This window comes from Mytilus trossulus, chromosome 9, assembly GCF_036588685.1.
Source record: "Mytilus trossulus isolate FHL-02 chromosome 9, PNRI_Mtr1.1.1.hap1, whole genome shotgun sequence".
Taxonomy (NCBI): domain Eukaryota; kingdom Metazoa; phylum Mollusca; class Bivalvia; order Mytilida; family Mytilidae; genus Mytilus; species Mytilus trossulus.
The window spans coordinates 52804354-52829246 of NC_086381.1; the positions used below are offsets into that span (position 1 = coordinate 52804354).

General features: G+C 31.8%; 1 protein-coding gene across 1 annotated transcript; it reads right to left on the bottom strand.

Moving 5' to 3' along the window:
* Positions 1 to 4343: 4343 nt before the first annotated feature.
* On the bottom strand, positions 4344 to 23873 carry LOC134683104 (mucolipin-1-like). Its single transcript, XM_063542189.1, has 14 exons — positions 23713 to 23873; positions 23348 to 23520; positions 21502 to 21693; positions 20347 to 20512; positions 19316 to 19409; positions 18252 to 18345; positions 16717 to 16813; positions 14760 to 14863; positions 13158 to 13310; positions 12460 to 12576; positions 10807 to 10929; positions 8680 to 8892; positions 7802 to 7929; positions 4344 to 4588 (listed from the first exon to the last, which is right to left on the bottom strand). The coding sequence occupies exons 1-14, from the start codon at positions 23789 to 23791 to the stop codon at positions 4522 to 4524; spliced, it is 1800 nt and encodes a 599-aa protein (XP_063398259.1). The 5' UTR covers positions 23792 to 23873; the 3' UTR covers positions 4344 to 4521.
* Positions 23874 to 24893: the final 1020 nt, after the last annotated feature.

Sequence of the window (24893 nt, forward strand, 5' to 3'; positions counted from 1 at the left end):
TGCCTTGTTCGTAATTATTGATAAGTCTCGTAATTCGTTGTTGTTCCAGTATGGCTTAGCGTTCCGTCATTTGCGTTTGTTAGAGTTGGTGTGTAGTCTTTGTAGTGCACGTTTTCGCCCATTTCATTGTAGATGGCGTCAATGGGGTTTTCATAAAAAGTGTTTTTTCCTCCGCCAATGTTACGAACATCAAGTATTTAGTCAACCATATTTTCAAGACATCTTGTGCATCGCCCACTCGCGAAGAAACCATGTGGTATTACGGATACATTATATTCACGTGTAGATTGATATATCATATCTTTAGGGCTAGTTTCACATCTATGGAGCCTTTCGTTGCAAATTCTTTCATATTCCGAGATATTCAGTGTACAAGTTATTATTGACTGAGTGATCCGGTATTCGTGAGTTCGTTGCTAGTTGAATGTCGTAATAAATTTACATGGGAAAAAACAGTTTTACTTAAAAGTTACAAACATTCGGAAGTACTGCGTATGCAACAATAATATAGTGAACTACTTATTTTCCGATTGGTGAAACATACTTTAAATCGTCTTTTGATGGAAACCTGCGCCCGTTTAACATGCAACATTTTGAGTCCTTCAAAAGTCTAATGAGAAATCACCAAATGCATTCCGTGTGTCGTTTATAGGTACACGTGTAGGTAGATGATCTAGTTAGTCATACAAATCCTGAACACCTCCAACTCGGCCTTTAAAGTTACCGCAGATAAACATAGCATTCTCAGAACTATACGGGTACATTTGAGAAAGAAGATTGTCATAAATAAAGGCAACAGTAGTATACCGCTGTTCAAAACTCATAAATCCATGGACAAAAACAAAATCGGGGTAACAAACTAAAACCGAGGGAAACGCATTAAATATAAGAGGAGAACAACGACACAACACCGAAACGCAACACACACAGAAACGGACCAAGCAACAGACAAAACACCACGAGAAAAACAAATATAACATCAAAACCAAATACATGAATTTGGGATAGACAAGTACCGTGCCACGTCTTATCTCAATATCTTTAAAAAAAAATAAGAGAAAACACAAACGACTCAACGTTAAAATGCAACACACACAGAAACGAACAATATTATAACAATGGCCATCTTCCTGACTTGGTACAGGACACTTTTAAAGGGGAATAAAAATGGTGGGTTGAACCTGGTTTTATGGCATGTCAAACCTCGCACTTTAATGGCAAAGTTAAATATAATATTGAAATGACAACATAATATTACAGGACGTAAAATACAACATTGAAATGACAACATAATATTACATAAAACTCCCGTGAAATGTTACCTCTACATGATAGTTCAGGTTGTAAATAGCACACATAAATATATACATAAATCTGGGTCATGTTTGCCTTTGAATAAAGCTATAACAAGTCATCTCTATCATCTAGAATATCAACTTCAAAATTGTCATGAACCGAGTTTTAACTAAAAATCTAATTCCCTCACTTCCACGCCATGCCTTGTTTGAAATTACATTGTAGTTTTCTATTATTTCCAATCCATTTACAACCTTCTAGATTTAAAGTTTGATAATCTATCAAATGACTTTTGCAAATTCCAACTATATTATAGTTCATTGCCGTTAAAGTATTTTCCCTTAAATTTCGACTATCATCATTTTGTCGTGTCATATACCAACCATTACAATTCCAACTAGCTATTTTAGCATCGTTATTATTTGACTGGCTTAAATGTTGATTTGTTTTCTGAGTTACACATCCGACCTTGAATTGGCACGCTGGAATAGAATTAATTATATGTCTTATGTTTGCTTCATGCATAGATGTTTTTGTACTCATCAATGTCTTTTAATTTTCGTGTGTTTTTCAGGACATCTATGCGTTGCTTTTCATCTGCGAATGTGACAATGACTGGTTTCGGACGTGATGTATTTCTATAATTGAAAAGTGTTGCCTACAAATGCTACAATCCAACTAAAGGACAGGATAAGCCCTGCATGATAGCACTCCAGACATTACTTCAACCGTTGGTGGATTAAATATTTCCAAAAATAATGGTTAATCCAGTTCTCATAGTATTATTTTATTTGACTTATTGAATATTAATTTTACTGTTTAATCTATTTTTGGTGATATCCATTTGACGTAGTTCGGTACTTATATATCACGTAATTGCGTAATTGTGCTATATTCAATTTTTGTTTTCTTTGTCTTAAATTTTGCTTATGTGTTTTGTCATTTTGTGTATCCTTGTGAACAATTTTTGTTTGTATAGTGATGAAGATTAAACATCGTGTTGACATATGTAGCCCATTGCCGACAGGATTACATATTGATCTCTTGATTTTGACTGGTTCTCTGTCCTTTATCTGTTTGGCTTTGACACCCGTATGTTGCAAGAGAGAGGACCCGCCTAGCTCTTGATTTTGACATTTGATTACGGACTTACTGTTTTATAATGTTATTCAGAATTCGGGGTAATTTTGTGATTTTACTTTTTTCTTTATAAAGAGTTTTAGAAGTTGGTATCCAATAAAATGACGACAGATTTTCTTCGTTTCCTTTGATATAAGAGTAAGTAGGACAGATTTGTTATTTTGTAACCTTTCATCCTTTGTTAGCGATGTTAAAGAATATGTAAGATTATCAGTTTTATTCCAAGCTTTTTTGTGAGACATTCCAAGTAATAGTTTTTGCATATGTAGACAAAATGTGAGAGGCTTTCTCTGCTAGAGTGACAACATATCTTTCATGCAAAGAGGGTTAAGCATTCACACCTTCTGGGTATTTGAATAAGTATAGAAACCTTTGTGCTAATACATCGTAGTTTCGGGATGCATGATTGAATAGCTTTGGTCCCTTCAAACAAAGTGAACAGTTTTAGTTCATCGTGATCGCATTTTACTCATTTTCTTGCTAAACCTTTTACTACATCTATCAGTAACCGAAAGTTCTTTTTCCGTTTGATGGACTGGGATTGTCTATGTGTTGGTCCCTTGGCTAACAAGTCTCTTTGTTGTGTATTGCCTCCGATGTTAATGTCTCCAATAATTAATACGACCAGTGGACTTTAACGATGCACAATAAGTAATCCGGACATTTAGAGTTCATATCTTTCATTTTAAAGGTCTTGTTATTTAAAATGTTGGATACAATAGGCTTGGTGTAAATATATAAAAATTAGATGTATAGCTTTCTTTTTTCTTGTGTCTGTCTTATTTGTGTACAGGATGATTTCACTATGTTGACTGCAATTTTTAGCATATGAACTGGTTCATTACCTCATACATTGCTGTCAATAATACAGAGTTATCTGCCCAATACAGGTAAATGCGAGATTCAGCTAGCACAAAACCAGGTATCCACCATTTTCCCAAACAAGGAAATATCTATGTACCATGTCAGAAATATAACAGTTGGGTTTTTTTCTTTTTGATGTGGGTGATCTCATGATTTTGCCATTTACAAAGGGAATTCCTGTATTGAATTTTCTTTGTAGTTCGTTTTGTTTTATGTATTGAATTTTCTTCTTTCTACATAAGGCCAACATATGGGAAATGTGTAACAGTTCATACTAGAATACTAACGGCCTACTTTATTAACAAAGATACATTTAAAGGAAAATAGATAAGACAGCCAACGACAACCACTGGGTCACAGTCACCTGTTTCCGGACATGGCACATACGTTATGTTGATAGGATAATAAATCCCTTTACTTGGCATAGCGTTTAACAGCACAACATAAGAACGAACAAAAAGCAACGTCAACATAGAAAAACACGAAACAGCTGACTATACGTTTGAGTTTTTCCCTTGTTGAAGGTAGAACGATCAAATGTAATTGTTAATATCTCTGTCATTTCATTAGCAATCGTACCACATACCTTATTTTATATACTACAAATAACGGGGATAAAATATCGAGACATATTTCAAAGAAATAGTACCGACTACACAATTATAAACACTCAGAGATATCAAATAATAAACAACATTTAAAGTTAAGTTGATCCATGCAAACTCTAAAGTGACGTCATATGCTTACACCTGTTGTCTGCTGCAATTGTCATGTCTTCAAGTTGTCAGTGTAATAAAGTTTGAATATCTTTAAGATGAAAGATGTGGATGCCTCGTCATATTTCATGGCATTATGCATGTCTTTTTTATATTCTTTAATATCGAATGACGTTGTGATTCGTTGTTTTTTTCTTGTTTAAGTAATGTGGTATAGATCTCTTATCATTATTCATATAAAACATTTGATTGAATAATCAACAAAAGTGTTTGTGTGATAATAGAACAATATTTCAGATTTATAGAAATAAAGACTGCATTTTTTAATCTCACTTCTTTTGATGTATGCAGATACATATTGAAACATAATATTTTTTATATACAACACGGACATTATTCAACACTTTTTTAAAAATACAAATATGAAAACTGTTAACATTGATAAAATGGTTTATTGCAAATTATCTTCCTCGATCTTGACATCAAATTACATCGTCAAAAACAATTACTGCAACATAGAGTCCTGCATTAAATTGGTAGTATTTTTTATTATATTTGTCTCATCACAAACCCTGAAATATACAGACGTATCTTAATTAGTTTTCGTAAAATGATAACAAAGATGACCCTGCAAGAAATAGAAAGAACTTTGAAAGACGTTGCTACTTTTTGTACTATCAAACAGGTCAGGTACACTGTCCTATGCGAATATGCATACATTAGCATACTAATGTTCCCATCAATATGATTGATTGTTTACATAATTTTCAATCCACTAAACGAATTTTAATACAAGAATATTAACACAATGTGTTCAATTTACTGTGAACACGTGATTTGAATGACATACAGCGCGATATCTTTTCAGATATTTCATCTTAATTTACTCTTTTTGTGATAACATTTACAGACCATGATCGAAATTATTAGATCTATGCTCAGATTGTCGGAAAATTACTGTTTTCAGAAAAGAGTTTTAATTAAATACTTTAGATTTCAGATATTCGCTCTCGAGACAGCAGTGACAAAAAATCCGAATGTTGATCTCAAATTGCATTTAAATTTCGAAAAAGGGAGGCTCCATAACATTTCAGTTATGTAGTAAAATAGAGAAAGTGAGTGGTAATCGTACGCAAATTGCACTCACAAACCTGTTTTGCTTTGAAAGAGAATACTTTTTTTATATATTCAACTTACTTTTGCCATGCAAGTATCATAAACAATAAATAAAAGGACCATTATAAAACAAAAACAAAAGTCAAATTATGCACACCAACACATATTATCAAAAACATGTTTGTCTTGTGTTACCAAATCAAATGTTACCTTGTGTTACCACGTGTAATATTGATTAAAGGGTCCAATTTTGGCTGTGAGGGAAATTTCCAAGATCACTGGACTAGTTCCTTTTTTATATACTCAGTAAGAGGTAAATTGTATAGGTAATAAATTAATGATAATCCTACTGTAACAGCCATCCATGATAAAATCTATATCAGTCACCGTCACCGTCACTGTCACGGTTGTAAAGGCTTTAATTAACCCTTACCTTTATGACGTCACGTAATGGATATAAGTCACGGTTATAAAAACTTTATCAATTCCCTAATATGTACTACATCAAGTCTCTTGAAAAATTACATAAGAGAGATTAATTGTACTTGAGAAACATGTATAATAATAGAACGTATCAATAGCATACACCGTATCAAACCTAATTCCAGAGCTTTCGTGATTAAAGTGGTGTCTCAAGTTGATATAGTTAAATAAACTCATCATAGATACTAGGACTAAATTTAGTATATACGCCAGACGCGCGTTTCGTCTACAAAAGACTCATCAGTGACGCTCGAATCCAAAAAAAGTTAAATATGCCAAATAAGGTACGAAGTTGAAAAGCATTGAGGACCAAAATTCCTTAAAGTTTTGCAAAATACAGCTGAGATAATCTATGTCTGAGGAAGAAAAGCCTTAGTATTTCAAAATTTAAAAAAAATTGAAAACAGTTTAGACGTGATATTGGAAAAAATCTATTCATTTCATCTTTTCATCTTTTGTATGTAGATATTTTCCATTCCCCCAAATGTTTACTTTTTTAAAACATATTTTATCTAGCTTTTGGTATATGTAAAGGAGATAGAAACTAATAAAACATCAAAAAAATAAAAGACAACTACATGGAAGAACAATGTATTCAACCATGGACAGGAACCCCAATATTTCTCCATATCAAATTATTTAAACTATTGAATGAGACTTGTTGTAAGGAAAATACTTTGATAGCAAATATAGTCAAAAAATGTACGCAACCAATGTAGATAAAATGTACGTCGGTCTGGGTGCTTTGCCACCTATAATGCTTGATATTTCAGGATTAATTTTCATCAGGAACCCTGAAAGCCAAATACCGGAAACCCGCGGATGATTAGGAGCCGAAATAGCTGACGAGCATTACGTCTTATGACCTAAAAAGGCCAAATTCATTTATTGTCGATTGTACCTGATGGAGTTCATTTCTTAATTTCATATATTTAAGAAATAATTCAAGGGGGCTTGAATATATCGTGATTTTACCACGGGTTGGCCCTTTATGCAAATATTTTACCCCTGAGCGATAGCGAGGGGTAAAATATCAGCATAAAGGGACAACCCGTGGTAAAATCGCGATATATTCAAGCCCCCATGAATTATTTCGTTTCTAATAGGATAAATACGGCAATTCTTTTTGATCGAAGCGACCTAAGTCATTATTTGCCGTTCCCATAAATAAACGCACTCTTAAATTGACGTAATAGAGCAGAGCAAACTTAATAAATGACATGCTTTAACTATTTACAATAACTCATTTAGATAGTTTTTGGTGATGTAAATTATAAATTTACTTTTTTGTTTTATATGGGTACAAACAATTGCTTATATAGCACATTTTTTTAATTGTTTGTTTACGTTTCCTTGTTGTGATGTTTTTCGCTTTCACAAGCGTGTACTTTCCCGTAAAATGCATGCATTCTGACGTTATCGTTCTATGACGTCGGTAAGCTCATTCAAAAAAAATATGACGTGGGAGTACGATCGGAACAGCCCATGCAATATATTCATATTATACCACGGGTGTGTACTCAAAGCGTTTGAAGGACATCATGTTAGAATTTGTATTAACAGACAACTTAAGAAAGGTATGTTCAATCTGAGCTTTGAAAACGAAGACTATGATGCAAGCCTTACATGTATAACATTTGGTTCATACGCGAAAATCAAAACTAAGATTCCGACATATCCGAGGTGTCTCAATACATAGCACACTTTCCAATAAAATTCTATGTGCTATCAAGTGATAGCGATTTCCTAGTAGCCCACTAATGACTTTTTGTATCGATTGTCAAATTTCTATGAGGTATGTTTTTTCTTTTGTTTGTTACTATGCAAATGTAATATGACGTAGAAGTGGGTTAGACCTGTCGATCTACGCAGACTCTTTCAATTTCGGTGAAGGAACCGATTGCCCTTGACCTACCTTCCACTACATAGTTTGGTTATAGAATGGTGACCTTAAACTCAACTTGTTAAGATAAACGACAAAAATATTTGTCAGAGTTCAAATAAGAATAAATATGGCTTATGTGATGAATATCAAATTCAAAAGTCAGCCGCTCATTTTCGAAAATAATGAAGTAGAATATATAGTATATCTCGCAGACAATAAAGATGATAAATGCTGTAAGTACCAAGCTAAGGGAAGTCTTAGAAGTATTAGTTATCATAAATTGTGCAATATTTATACTTACGACATGCATCCCAACATTGATGGGCAACAATGTTTTACACATGACACACACGCAGCGGTGTCAAACGCTTTGGTTTCCATTCTTCCTATAAATTTTAGAAGGTCACTTCTGTGGTCTTTTTTATATGTCTAAAAAATCAATATTTGTATATTAATATAACGCAAGAAAAAAAGGTTAATTTTTCGATGGACTGCATTAGAATAATTGGAAGGTTACTGTCGAAAAAAATAAGTATCTTCAATTCGCTTACAAAAGAGTTAACTAATTGATACGATATTCCCGTGCTTGCGTTTCCTGTCATGATTTCTTGATAGAGGATTGTTGCTCACAAGAAAGATATTAAATCAAGAGTTCCAAATGCTGAAATTGAAATCATCACTTCGTAAATTTTACGGACGCCATCACGAGTTGGTTGACCGTTATGGAATAACCTTTTAACAAATGATATCGGATATGTTCCTTACATCGTAACTACAATCCCCTTCCTCGTCATGAATGTGACCTACCGCATTAGACTATTTACCGGAATTTTTTATCTCATAAGCAACACGATAGTTGCCACATGTGGAGCAGGAGCTGCTTACCTATCCGGAGCACCTGAGATCACCCTTAGTTTTTGGTGGGGTTCGTGTTGTTTACTCTTTAGTTTTCTATGTTATGTCATAGGTACTATTGTCTGTCTGTTTGTCCTTTTCATTTTTAGCCATGGCGTTGTCGGTTTATCTCTGGTATCTTTCGTCCCTCGTTTTTTACTCAATCAGGGAGAAGTAAGTTGTATTCAACGTATCAACATCTCTACTTTTCGTAATAATGACAGATAAAGATTATAAATTGATTACTGATTACTGAATAAGATATGTTTTACAAAATATACTTACATTGTCATGTTGACGTTCATATGCTGTGTTGAATATTGCTATAAATATGTTCAATGTGACCAAAGTGAATAAAGCCAAAAATATCACCAGAAAAATTACATTGATATACGAAATAATCTCTTTCTCAGAATCAATGGCAGTAAAAGTGACATAAACTTCGTCTCCATGCATAATAGCCAACAAAGACTGGAAGGTGGATATCCAGGAAGCAAACTGGAAATAAAGAATAATTACTTATTTCGAAAAAAAGTATTCTTGTTCAGCATGATTTGGTAAACAAAATATGTGTTAACAGTACATTGCGGTTTATATATATTACTAATGCTATGATTGTATGTCATTCATTTAAGAGAAAATTGTTATGTAATTAAAACTCCGACGGCATTCATTGGTAATTTGATTGACGCCAGTTATGATTTTCTGACGTTCATTAAAGAGATACTTGTATTGTATTTAAATCTCTGACGGCATCAATTAATGTGTGTGTTGGTGGTTATAAGATAAGGTAACTGGCGACCGGGGTACGTTTCCGTATCATTAATTTTGAATTAATGCCTTGAAAATTCGTGACGTTACCCAATCTAAATCAACTCCACAAACGATGTTGCATTATGATTATTCGTTTTTGAGGTAACAGTCTACTGCTTTCAATGCCATATCTGACAATTGAATTCGAAATGTCATGATAGAAGATAAACCAATCGATCGAAATCTTTGAATCTTTCTTTTTATTATTTAAACCTAGTCATATTGGTGAACTAGTTAGCTTATTCATTTAATTTTTACTTGTCTTTTTTCTCAATTTTTTATTTGATTTCAATGATGAAAATTAAGTGAAATGAATAATCATAGGGACAATAACATACAGAAACTACATTGCTTTCGTGGTTATATAAACACTTTAAAGCAATAGTTTGCCCGGTCAATAACTTGATATTATAGTCAGGAACTGTTATAATCATTATACGATGGATTTTCGCCTTTTTCCTTAAGATGTACGAAATATTTTATTCAGATAACATTGCCAGATTAAACCGATAAAGATTACTCTATGTCATTCACCCTCGTGACTTATATGTGATATTAACCTTTAACACTTTGTCATACAAATAAAGAAAATATGAGAAATATATTATTAATTTAACAGCAACCACCCACAAATATAACCAAAAGACAACAAACATTCTATGATCAACATTTTCATCATAATTTTATATATAAATGTGTTAAAAAAATGTATCTCTGTTCACTTTCTTTTTATATATATAAAGTGTCTTTGATCAAACTAATAAAATGAAACAACTCTTTATAAATTGCATACGCCCGACGAACAGTGGGTTACAATAACTAGAAATCAAATTACTTTGAACAAAAATAATTTTAAAAATCAATCGATAAAAAAGAAGAGCTTTAAAACCGAAAGGGACCTGAGAAGAAAAAACATTAGCCAAATTCGTCTATGGTCAATTAGCCTAAAGAAGATGGGTTTTTTTAAGTTTGACAGCGTGTTTCAATTTTTGCATGGCTTGTGTAACTGCACGGTAGGCGACCTTACCATGTGGACGCAACTGGATTAGCTCTATCGGAGTTTAGCTATGTCGCAGGTTTTGTTTTGTTTTCTTTATTTGCTTCTTTATTGATTTACGAAATGTAACCATCGATAAACATTTTTTATCTTTTCCTATTCCCGATTTTGATATGTTGAATTGAGTAAGAATGTATTTGTTTTGCGATTGATATAGGCATACTAGAACGCATATCATGTCAATGCTACAGATCTTGTTCATTTTGGCATTCTTTCGATTTCCATTTAGTTTTTCTTTTTACTTTGATTTGCATCTCGTTAATGTACAAATATACTTGGGCATTAATACCCTGCTGCTGTTTTCAATTTCAACATTATGCATGATATATTTGATCATTTTAATACTATTTTCACCCCTAGTATATAAATCTGAAAATATGATTCTGACCGTGTAATATAGTTTGACCGAACTTGAAAGATAACTATATAAAGAAGATGTCGTATGAGTAATGAGTGAACTTTAACGAATATCTTATTTCAACTATTCCCGAAATTCTTCACATAAAAGACGAAACCTCGTGCGACATATTAAAATAAAGTACCTTTATATGATAGGGTCCAAGGACAACCCATGCAAATAACACAAACCCAGTAAACAATATTGAAATGCAGGCCAGGAACTTTAAAACAACAAATGCTGATCTCTCCATCACAGAAAATAAAAGCTGTAATAAAGATTTAAAATATAAATTATCAATCATTTAATTGAAAACGTACACAAAATCCATTCACCTTGTGTACGTTTTCTTATAGTTATAAATATCAAATACTAGTATCAAAATATATACTGGGTTATTTGTAGTGTTTTATTGTTGAGATGAAATAGGCAGTAAGACCATTAAAAATCCCTTTTGTACTCAAGATTCATCGGTGGTGCAAGCATAAATTATATGCCTTCGAAGCGCTGTTCTTTGCTTATCTTATTATTTTGTACGCCAGACACATATTTCGTCTACTCAAAACTCATCGATAGTGCTCGAAAAAACTGTATGCGTCCAAAGAGCTTTTTTTGAGTTAGCTCCATCGAGGACGCTCTAATAAAAAGCTTACATTTTTTGTTATCAATGTATATCTTTTAAAGATAGTCCTTTACAATGAATGCAATAATCTCATCTTCAGTTGGACTTATGGTACTCTGGTTTGGCCTTTTTGTCATTATGCTTACAATTTTTATAAAATAGTTATTGTATTGCCTTACTGTTTGGCTTCAAAGGGGTCTGGGACTAATAATTCATCAAATAAATCACTTGAAACAATTCTTATAAGCAGAAGTTTTTGAAACTTCTATAAAGTTGAAAGTAGCACTATTCTAGTTGCTTGTCAGTCTGGGATGGTTCAAATCGAGAATTTTACACTGCTGACTTAAGGTAGATCACAAGTATATATTTTTTGAGACAGAACTTTTTTATAATTTGCCAAAATGAAGATTTTATTAGGCTCTTTTCAAAAAATTTAATAAAAAGTATGGGTCACCGTGCTATTTTTCAAGCTTTGAGTCGTTGAAAATTGCCAAAATTTGGTTAGTTTGTTCATCAAAAAACACACTAGTGTGCATAAAAAAAATTCTATGAGATAGAATTTTGAAATAAATTGTGAGAAGAAAGGTTTTATAATATGTTTTAAAAAAATAAAAAGAAAACATGGTGTCACCGAACTTGTTTTCTTGCTACAAGTAAAAATAAAAAAATTCCCTATTAGCCCAGTATAAATTTTGTACTAAAAGAGTTATCTCCCCTTAAATGGCTCATTTGGAAAATGATGTTTTAAAACCAAAAAAAATGATATTTGTTAAAATATTTTGTAAATTACGATTCATTAACAAGTTTTCTTCAAATAGAAAAAAAACAGTCTACCCATTGAATTGCAAACCTGTCTTCAAATTTGCAGATTTAGGCAAATAACTAGACCGATTTTGTACTGTGATTGTACAATCCAAGATGGCGGTATACCATCAAACTACCTTAATCATAATTTTATTAGATTGATGAGTTTTTTAATCATATAATTGTAGAATTAATACTAGAATGGTGTGCGAATTAAAATGTGTGTCAATTAACTCAATGTATATATTTATCCAAATTTAAATGTTCTAAAAAGGAGACAAATATTGAAAAGGAAAGATATCGACCACTGAACAAATCTGGGTTATTTAAATAATACATTTATATATTGTACTTCATATACTTTGTACTTACGCCAAAGACGTGATCATACGCTAAATAATGCAAGACACTCATCCATGTAAACAAACATCCAAATCCTAGGAGAATACCAGTTGTATCGTACATTGATATGATATAGTTTGATTGTATCTGAAGTATAATATACATGTATAAAAGATGATAAATAAACAAAACTCTGTTTGAAAACCGACGTTAATATGAATTAGGCTGGTGTCGTCAGTTAGAATAAGAAAAAAATGTATTGGCTTTTAGCTATTCGACCTTAACTTTATTCACTTTTAAGACATTTTGACACGTGAAAACTTCAGTTCGGTAGATTTTTCATAAATGACATCTGCGCATGTTCTTTGCTCTCTAAAACCTTCTCCATCTGATTCAACCTCCCTAATAAATGGAATCTTGAATGGGCCATCGAATTTTCTGTTTGATACAATATACTTTCAAAAAGTAAAATCAGAAAAAAAAGTGAACTCCGAGTAAAATTCAAAAAGGAAAGTCCCTAATCAATTGGCAAAAATCTAAAGCTTAAACACATCAAACGATTGTATAACAACTATCCTATTCTTGACTTGTTACAAGCATTTTTTTTAAGTTGCATTAAACCTGGTTGTATAGCTAGCTCAACATCTCACATGTATGAGATCCGCATCAAATTCCACCAATTTCCATTCAGATGTGTCTACTATTATCTAAAATAGAATTTTACTCACCCCATGGTCAATACTTAATTTCATTACTGATCCCACTATTGTTATGATATTCGAAAGAAATAATATAAGATCATTCAGCTTAAAGATTTCCCAACACGCTCTATTAGACAGTATCTTTCCTTTTTCCTTCTTCTTGTAAAGGGATTTTGTTCTCTGAATCAGTATAAAAAAATATTTGCATTTTTTCTTGAAGAATGAATTAAATCATATTGAAATCATTTTGTTTTTATTATTATACAAATTATACAATATCGTTTGCCACTATATAAAATAAGACACTGTGTTCTGATACGCCAAAGCATTTATCTTGTTATAGCATAACTTACCAAATGCAACCTTTAACATGTTCGTTTTTCGATGCAATAGACGATTACAAATTTTTTCCAGTAAAACATTTAAAGGTGTATTCATAATGAATCTGATATCGCTAAGTCAATCAGTAAACATAAAACAGGATATGACCCATGTTTACTGGTCTAAAAACAAGCTGAGAATTACCTTACAAAATACTTTGATATTATGACATTACAAACAAACTACTAGTTCTTAAAATGAATTTCGTCATCTTTGGAGTTTGCATAAATGGAAACATCTCATTGGAAGTTAATAATTTATGAAAACATTTTCCGAAACTTATTCGAAATGGGTGACATGTTGGAATTTTTTTGTTTGTTGTCTTGTGTTGATGTGTATATATTTGTAGGAATCAGAACCGCTACGGTCACGCTGAAATTCTATGGTCCAAGCCGAAGTGCATTGATAAACACGCTGAAGTACGAAGGTTAGCGTTAATGTTACGATTGAGTGTGATGGTGTATACCAGCTAGCCGCTATGGTCCGAAGTAAGAACCCCATTCAATGAGGCAGTGTAGTAATTAGCAGGCTAGCTTCACATTTGGAAGATCCGGTCTAATTTTTGGTCCGGACAAACAAAAGTTAATTTGGTAATCATCTGTTTAACCCGTAGAAGTAAAGACTTAGTTGGAAACATAGACTAGAGGCTTCCGATTAAGTACAATGGATTAGAGAAATAAGAATCTTGAGTGTACACGTTCTTACAAAGCAGGATTTGTCTCAAGAATAAACGATAAACTTTGCATTTAATTATTTTATTTTAAAATTCAATTTCCCACATATATTTAAGAGAAAAATGTACTTGAAGAAAAAGTCATCATTGGGATTAATATCAAGACATATAATTAGTCATACAAAATTATTTGCCGCTTACTTCTTCATTTGCAGATAATCTTTTAACTGCTTGGTTCCTTATGATCTGTTGCTTGTCTTAGTTTTACAAATTTTTGTAACATCCACCTTCATGACCTTAAATGCTCAAAACTGTTCTGGATTTTATTTTTTTTAGTTATTTTAGTTTTTCTCTTTCCGCTGTTTGCATTTTGAAAAACTTTATCTACAAATTTTATTCTCCTGTCTGCAAACAATTGATTGTGTTTTTAAAAGAAACGTCACAATAACTATACGTCATTCCAAATCATTGCACTTCAGCGAAAATACCATTGTACTTCGTCGAGTACCATCGAACTTCAGCGTGCCAATCGTATTTCCGCGTTCTAATCGCATATCCGAGTCCTACATATTTACCTTGCACAGAAGGATAGAAGATATGCAACTGTACAAACAGAACAGTCCGTGTAGACCACAGAACAATAAAACAAGTGCTGAAATCACAATTTCCTCAACTTTTGCTGAAATGATCAAGGAAATAGTTATAAATAAGTAATTCACAACGTTAAACATCTTTCACAGCATATGCACTATGATGAACACCGTGTAGACATTGAAATATCAAAATGATGTCAAATTGTACCTGTCAGGTAACAAACGTTTCATGAAATTATTTTTAAAGAGTCATAATATATCATGTTGCTGACGAAATCCATTTATTGACCGTTTTAGAAAAATAGAAATAAAAAAACTATATCATCCACAAAATTTGACAAAACAAATGTCATAATAACATGAACAATGATAATAATAATAGTAGTGGTATTTTATTAACATCTTTATTATTATCATTATTTGTATTATTATATTTATCGTTATTATTATTATTATTAATAAAAATAGTAGCAGTAGTAGTAGTAGTAGTAGTATTTTTATTATAATAAAGATAACGATAATAGTATAGCAATAAAGGCCTATAATGGTTTACTTTTATAACATGTTCTTGGATGGAGAGTTGTCTCATTTGCATTCATACCACATCTTCCAATGTCTATTTTAACATTTAAGGCCAATGAAGAGTAATGCCATTCAATTATTCATGCTTGTTTATAAAATTCGTCTAACACTTAAAAGAAATGTATATCTATCTTAATGATTATAAAAAAGAAGATTTGGTATTATTGCCAAATAGGACAACTTGCCACAAGAGACCAGAATGACACAGAAATTAACAACTATAGATCACCGTACGGCCTTTAACAATGAGTAAAGCCCATACCGCATAGTCGGGTATATCAGGCCCGAAATTACACTGTGAAACAATTTTTGCTGTTTACAGTTTATCTCTATCCATAATAATATTCAAGATTATATCCAAAAACAGCAAAATTTCCTTAAAATTACCAATTCAGGGGCAGCAACCAAACAGCGGGTTGTTCCATTCATCTTAAAATTACAGGGCAGATAGATCTTGACCAGATAAACAATTCTACCCATGTGAGATTTGCTCTAAATGGTTTGGTTTTTGAGTAATAACCAAAAACTGTATTTGACCTCCATGTTCTATTTTTAGCCGTGGCGGCATCTTGGTTGATTGGCCGGGTCAAAAAACACAATTTTAAACTAGATACATCCATGATGATTGTGGCCAAGTTTGGATTAATTTGGCCCGGTAGTTTCAGAGGAGAAGATTTTTGTAAAAGATCATGGAGATTTACGAAAAAGGTTAAAAATTGACTATAAAGGGCAATAACCCCTAAAGGGGTCAACTGATCATTTTGGTCATGTTGACTTATTTGTAAATCTTACTTTGCTGAACATTATTGCTGTTTACAGTTTATCTCCATCTATAATAATATTCAAGATAATAACCAAATAAAGATAAATTTCCTTAAAATTACCAATTTAGGGGCAGCAACCCAACAATGGGTTGTCTGATTCATCTAAAAAATTCAAGGCAGAAAGATCTTGACCAGATAAACAATTTTACTAATTGTCAGATTTGCTCTAAATGCTTTGGTTTTTGAGTAATAACCAAAAACTGCATTTAACCTCCATGCTCTATTTTTAGCCGTGGCAGCCATCTTGGTTGATTGGCCGGGTCAAAAAACACAATTTTAAAACTAGATACATCAATGATGATTGTGGTCAAGTTTGGTTTAATTAGGCCCAGTAGTTTCGGAGGAGAAGATTTTTGTAAAAGTTAACGACGACGGACGCAGGACGACGACAACAGACGCAGGACGCCAATTGATGAGAAAAGCTCACTTGGCCTTTTAGGCCAGGGGAGCTAAAAATGAACGAAAAGCGATATTCATCAAATATTACTTAACCGACTAAAGTAGATATATAAAGTAATTTAACTTTCACCTACCATCAACCGTACTATCTGCACTGCATTTTACTTCTTCTACACTTGTTTTAAGTTTAACTATTATTTGTCCGTTTATTTGTCGATTATCAAAGAAAACCTGTATAATTGAAAATTGAAAAACTAGCTTTATAGCAATTGTGTCCTTGCAAATAATATAAACAAACAGTTGTTTTGTCTAACGCTCAAATAAAGAAAATAAAAGTATGGAGCATTCAAATATGAAAGAAGCATACAATTACGTAACCAATGAAAATAATTCTTTCAGATCAATTTAATCGGATTGATATGAGCATACTAAATGTTTTAATTGATAGATTAAGCGATGTCAATTGAAAACCATTACTTCTAAATCGATGTGAGGCGAACTTTATGAACCAGATTTTTGTAAGGACTCTGTAAGTAGAGTTGAGAAAAAATGTATGATTTGAATGGTTCATAAATATATAGAATACTAAAATGTGTGAGCTGAAACCGGCAAAAATGCACTAGGTTTTAATGATAAAATTTGATAATATATCGCATGCGTTGTTGTCAGCATGAGGTAAAAAGGATGGGATTGTGGCTTATATGATATTAACATATATGACTCACAGATTATCCATAACTGTCAATCCATCCATGATTGTGTACCTAAACTTTTTAAAGAGATACACTAACCTTTCATTTAGACAATAAAGATTTGAAAAAAATGCTCTTAGATATCAGGTCAACTAGGAGATATATCTTCAAATATTTTCAAATATCCGAGTCGTAATGTTTCAATGCATAACTATTCGACACACAGTAAATGTTGCAAGAAAATTGATGCCTTGTGGTCTATCTTATAAGACGTCATTGACTTTCGTGTTCCATGAACTTATCAAAATAAATATGGATGTTTTGTTGTATCTATTGTATCTTTACTTTGGCGAAAAGAGGGACGAAAGATACCAAAGGGACAGTCAAATTCATAAATCCAAAACAAACTGACAACGCCATGGCTAAAAATGAAAAAGACAAACAGAAAAATAATAGTACACATGACACAACATAGAAAACTAAAGATTAAACAACACGAACCCCACCAAAAACTAGGGGTGATCTCATGTGCTCCGGAAGGGTAAAAAGATCCTGCTCCACATGCGGCACCCGTCGTGTTGCTTATGTGATTACAAATCCGGTAAATAGTCTAATTCGGTAGGTCAAATTCATGAAAGGGAAGGGGATTGTAGTTACGACGTTAGGAACATATCCGATATCATTTGTGAAACGGTTATTCCATAACGGTCAACCAACTCGTGATGGCGTCCGAAAAAATTTACGAAGGGATGATTTCAACTTCACCATTTGGAACTCTTGGTTTAATAGCTTCCTTGTGAGCAGTAACACTCTATCAAGAAAATCATGATAGGAAATGCAAGCACGGGAATATCGTATCAATATCGAAACATGACAAGAATCTTGTAATTTCGGATCTCAGTGTAGCTAACGTATTTTCCGGAATATAACAAATTTATGCTATGGTTCTCAAGAGAAGTTTAAATATAATTACTTACAGTGCCATGAATACCGTAACACTGTATAGCTTTTTTAGTTTCAGCATTTAAATGGACTGAGCTTAATTTGAAATCAATGCTAACTGACAGTAACCTAAAATGAAATATGAATATGTAGAGAAAATAAGCCGTTCATCAATAAAACATCAACTCCATAACCGGGAAATCACCATTTGACGAACTAATTCGCTAATATTTTTTTTGTTTCTGTCAAGTTTTAGTAAGAGAAATTGGAATATAATTGGTAAAAACTCACAATATAATGTCTTGCAATTGCTCAAATAAATATAACATTACAACTAGGATGATAAGACAAAATGATAAAGTGTACTTACTTTTATGCTACTATCTTTTTCATAATTTTTATTACAATTTACTTAAGTTAGGCATTAGAGAAGTCGTCGACAGTAAAGGAGCAAGCTTATTTTTTTTACATTTTCTCCCCAAATATGGAACAAGCACTGTAAGGAATGTAAAGCTCTAAATCGTTCCAAGAACTGCCATTTTAAAACATAAAACGCATACGAACCAACCACATCTCTTTATTTTTATACTGAAAAGGAATGTTAATAAGTCTACTATAAAAACTATCCAATCAGCTGGGTTGGTTGTGAAATAATTAATTGACTGTCAAACAATAGGTATAAAATTATACAACAAAATGCCAGTTACAATCATATTTAAAAATAATTATTCTTGTAAGGTGAAATCTTAATTTTATTTATTTTAGCAGACATTTGTTCATGTTAAACTAAAGCTTGGTTTTACATGTTGACTTCCATACTGTCTTTGGCAAAACTTTTAGGAATTTTGGTCCTCAATGCTCTTCAACTTCGTACTTTAATTGGCCTTTTTAACTTTTTTGGATTCGAGCGTCACTGATGAGTCTTTGTAGACGAAACGCGCGTAAGGCGTATATGCTTAATTTGGTCCTGTTATCGGTAATGAGTTTATTTATGATTTAGGTTAATGTCTGATTTCAGGGGATTTCAGGATATCAAATTTATATAAACATACAAGCATTAAAATTTAAAAAGTTAAATTTGTACACAAAATTAAATTACCTCACTAATTTTCCATCAGTGCTTCTCATCAGGTCTGATATGCTTGGTTGGAAGCCATAATCAGGCGGGCTTTGTTCATCAATGTCGCTACAGACTGTTGGTAAATACAACGACTTACATTATCAATATGCTAAAGAGTTTCAATGACAGGATATTTTGTATGTTTGTTTTTCAAAAGGAAATCAGCATATCCAGTACATATTGATTAGTTCCTTTCATTGTGAATATATACCTTCTTTCAATATTTGCAAGTATTTTTTTTTTATGAAACTGGTCCTATTATTTACAAATTCAATCTACTATGAAAATTATTTCCCTTAACTGAATCATTTAAAGTTTGATAAGCAGTTGAAACGAATCTATCTCAACAAGCTTAAAATATAAGATAAAGAAATGTGATGAGGTCTTTCTCATACCTTGACCTTTATCAAAAAAAAAATTACAGACATAGCCTTTGGAGAAAAAAGCGTTAGTCAAGAAAATCTCAAATAGCTATTTTTATTTGAGTTATTGCTGTGTTATTTCTTTCTCTCTTTTTCGTTTTTTTGTTTGTTAAAGATTATATTTGCGATTGAAGTATTTCCAATGGACTTATCTTGATATTTTCTCATACTCTCATGTAATATTTTGCTTTCTGTAAAGTATGCAGGTATGTGATATGCTTTCGTAAATTTACAAGTTATTATGCACTAGTATTTTATTCATTTATGTATTTCTCTGCCCTAATTTTTCTTGCGTTTATTTGTACTGTATTGTTGTCTCATAATGTTAGCATAATTTAGCGGTGTTTTTAACATTGAAATTTTAAGCAGGAGTGTTGGCTAGCCAAAAAAAAACAGACTTTTAAGGAACCATTTTTTTCTTACAATTTCATAACCAAGTCATAAATATTGCAGTTGTTATAGTCCTTTTCTAGATCTGTATATACATATAAGGAAATATTTTACATTTTAGATCCTAGCTTATGATCATAGAATTCAATTGATTTTTATGTTTACTGATGTACAATTGTGTATTAAATAGTAAAATACCTGTCTTATGGGTTGTATCTATTGCTACAATTTTTTCTTCGTCTTCATTATATATTCCTGTTTCGTAATAATAAAGACACAGTGTAACTGGCTTCTCGCGTCCACCTGTTCCGTTTATCCGTCTGATGAAGAAAGACCCGACAGATGTTGTTGGTATATTGTAAACCTTTAGACAAAAAGTTTACATATAATTATGAATATAAGAAATATGATTATAACCTAATGGTCTAAACCTGTATAGTTTGATGCCCTTTTACAAGATAACCAATCTTAACAATGCTCCGGGACTGAAGGATTTTAAACATTCTTTTTACAAATTCTCCATTTATAAATTGAGAAATGACAATAAAATAGAGATTCCGACCCATTCAATGTAAGCTTGATGTATCAATATCTTTTTTCGGGTCTTATTGTGATGATTTAGCTCCTATAATATTTCAAAAGGGTTATATAATTAGTTACCTTTTTCATTTTCATTTTAATTTATCTTAGTTAACAGATGGAAATTACTCGACATATATACCTGGAGGAGAGGTTAATTAGACAAACTTGCGTTAATGATTCCTTTTTTTTAAATCAGCTCTTTACTTTTTGTAATTCTCTTTTGTAGTTGAACAATAATATTTCAATATATACATTTCAACTAATGCAATTGATAGTCAGTGAATTCGTTTTTGTTTTTAAAGAAGATTGAAAATGGAAGAACATGTGAAATAATTAATCTAAATGATTCAGATTTGTTAATACTTTGTGTATACAATTCTTTTCAATAAGCGGAAATGGTTTCGACTACGAAGGAAAATGTGCACAGACATCAACATTGAAAGTATCGTTGGATTACTGTTGAAAAAATGCTTGCCGGCAATAGGTTTGTCGAATCACTATTGAATAGCGTTTAGATAGATTCATTCTTTATTTGGAACGTACAGTTTAATAGATGTTTTCTAAAGGTGTGATAGGACGAACAATTTGTTCTAACCTGGTATGAGACAAAGAGACCAATTTACATATTATGTTAATAAATAGTGATGATGGTTTTTTTCTAAATATCATTCACCACAGAATAGGCATATTACCCAAAATTTCGAAGAGTTTTGCATGGCCCAATTGCACTCATTTATACATTAGAATCAACCAGTTATGTGCAATACTTACGTTTGTAACAGTATGATTGATATGCTTTAACAGGTTATCTATGGTGTAAATGGCATAGATACCAGTCGATGGAGGATAAGGCATAGTTTCATAATCCTGGGACCAGTCTTTCAACAATAAATGTTTCATTGCTATATTATTTCGTTCCAAAAAGTCAGCAAACTGTGCCCGATCATTTCCAAAAAGTACTAACTATAATGAGAAAATATGACCGTCATGTTGTAAAATATTGTTCATCGTTTTTTTCACAATAACGGCAAATTTTTATGAGTCCCGGAAATTTTATTTGATATTTATAATTACTCAAAGGATGAGTGCCTACCTATCGAAACTTCATATTCATATTCTTTTTTTTTTTATCTAAGATAATTCATGATTGATAAATACAACAAACGAAATAGAGCTTTACAATGATCTCCACAGGTTATCCAATTCATTTATCACTCTACATGAAGTTTTTGGTATTTCTTTTTCACGTGTAGTATTAAGATGTTATCTTTTGTCACATCATTTTTTTTGTAATATATTAAGCAAAAAGTTTATTAAGCCAATGTTCTTGCCAAATACAAAACAAAATATTTTCAGACAATAATAGAATAAAAATTTCTAAGGATTTATTCCCTCAAATTTTGAAAGGAGAAAAAAAGCAAAAACATTATGACACTAAATAACGTTTCAATACAAAAATTAACAATTGAAACATGTAGGAAACATAATGAAAAGACAGATATTTTTCTGTCATGCATAATGAGAGGACGAATGTGATGACTAAAGCACAATTTGAATTTAAAATCCAGTCATTGAGAAACTTTTGTAAATAATACATACAAGGTAAAATAATACAACGTACGAATCAAGTATCAACATCATTTAAGTACAATGCATTTTGAACTCATTTCGACTATTTAAAAATGTTAAATGTTGCACCCAAATTGTTGGCATTTTTACCTTTTATGTCTGTCAGTTTTGCTTACTCATTGTTGGCTATATAAAGGAATTTTATGCAACTGTGCACTATTTTTTTCTACGATTGTAACAGCTTATCTATTCGTATGGAAATTATTTCTTTTAAAAAATAAAAATACAATTACCAATACAAATAAGTTTGATATACCATAGAGAGAAATTTAAAAACCTATATTTTATACTATGCGACAGTATATACGTATGCATTTGAATGATAAAAAAAGTAATACGATAATAAAGAATCAGGGAATATGTAAATATAAAATAAAAGATCAAAGACAGAAAATCTTATATTTTTTGTATGAGGCTTTGTTGCAACATAAAGGAGAGATTAGCCTAGCACTCGAACAGTTTCGATGTGAATACACTCGTTGATATTTTCTTACCATGATATACTATTGTTTTTACATCGAAGCTAAAAAGTCTACAAATATTGATTTTGAATCCCTAATCGTACCCTATGTTTGAAATAGCAAGAGTAAGCACGTTTACCGATAGATTAAGAAATGATCTAGTTGTATTATCAAAAAAAGTAAACTCCCCAAAAATACTTGACTCCGAGGAAATTCAAAACGGAAAGTTCCTAATCAAAGGGTAAATCAAATGATAAAACACATCAAACGAATGGATAACAACTGTCATATTCCTAACTTGGTACATGCATTTACAAATGTAGACAACGGTGGATTGAACCTGGTTTTATAGCGCTAAACCTCTCACTTGTATGACAGAAGCATCAAATTCAATGTTTCCCTCATCAGTTTTAGTTTGTGACCCGAATTTTTTTTGTGTGTCGATCTATGACTTTTGAACAGCAGTACTCTGTTGCCTCCATTTACCGGGATACTAAAGATAAATAAAATTTGAATTAAACAAATACCTGATATGTGCATAAAACCCATACAAACAGCAGGAGGATAAGTTTTTCTGGTACCCTGCCAAGTCCACGACCCTTACACATTCGTGTGTATGGATCGTTAAAATGATTATTAAGTGTATGTAATAGTTCTTCTTCTTCTTTATCTTTACTAGATGAATGATGCTTGCCAGGATCTTTACAAAAAAAGAAAATAAATGATACAATTGAAGTAAATAATGCGTTGAAGATCATAATATTAGACAATTACTGAGAGAAGATGTCAAATGAAACGAAGGTACAAGAAAATTATCGATTGATTAATTAGTTGATATCATATTATATTTTAGAAACAGTTAAGTTGTAGAATCAAAATAGTTCATATTTACCTTCAAAATTGTCTTCTGCAGATTTTCTTTCCTTTTGGATGTCTCCATTGTCAGACATATCTACTTCAGGTGTTGCCATACTAAATATAAACCTTATTGAGTTTTTGATTATTCACTTATTGATGTTATTGTAACTTGACACTACATTTTCAGTATAAGTTTTTGACGGAAATTTAAAAATTAAACAACTACATCCTGTATATATATATATCGGATGATAATATTGTGTAACACGAACCTCGCTGAAAGCCTAGACGTATTAAAAGAGCATACGCAGTCAAATTTGTGATCACCGAATTGACCCAGATTAGGATATTTTATTTTAATAGATATAGGAAGATGTGGTGTGAGTGCCAATGAGACAACTCTCCATCCAAATAACAATTTAAAAATTAAACCATTATAGGCTAAAGTACGGCCTTCAACACGGAGCCTTGGCTCACACCGAACAACAAGCTATAAAGGGCCCCAAAATTACTAGTGTAAAACCATTCAAACGGGAAAACCAACGGTCTAATCTATATAAACAAAACGAGAAACGAGAAACACGTATATATTACATAAACAAACGACAACTACTGTACATCAGATTCCTGACTTAGGACAGGTGCAAACATTTGCAGCGGGATTAAACGTTTTAATGGGCCCAAACATTCTCCCTTTTTCTGAAACAATAGCATAACATCACAACATATAAAAACATACGATAAAATATCAATTAGCAGACTTAACTCAATCAAAAAACGTATGATTACACAAAGAACGAATAAATTTGATCTGCGATATCTGAATACAAATGCACAGTTAATTAAATATTAGAGACAAACAGTCATGACCAAAAGGCTATCAAATAAATTCAAACACACTGAGAAATATTTAACCAATCAATGTTCACTTTAGAAAAAAAACGGTTTTTTATAATCTTGAAGTTTATACAAATGTTGTAAGAATAAGTGAAAAATTGAAGATATTACAAATAATCAAAGCTGGTATACAGCCAAGATCCATATAAATAAAAAATGACAAAAAAGCATTATAAACAGTATCAACAGGTCGAATTAACAAGAAAATACGATTTGAGAGTACTCGCAGTTACTGACAGCTAGTTAAAAGCCAAAACCAATTAATAGTAAAAAATCATGCATCAGAGACTAAAATCGACTAAAACACATCACAGGGAT

Coding starts and splice junctions, on each gene's coding strand:
- LOC134683104 (XM_063542189.1), bottom strand. CDS start 23,791: ATGGCAACACCTGAAGTAGATATGTCTGACAATGGAGACATCCAAAAG. Junction 18,346..19,315: donor ACTGATGGAAAATTAGTGAG/GTAATTTAATTT, acceptor ATTTCATTTTAG/GTTACTGTCAGTTAGCATTG. Junction 14,864..16,716: donor TGCAGATAGTACGGTTGATG/GTAGGTGAAAGT, acceptor TGATCATTTCAG/CAAAAGTTGAGGAAATTGTG.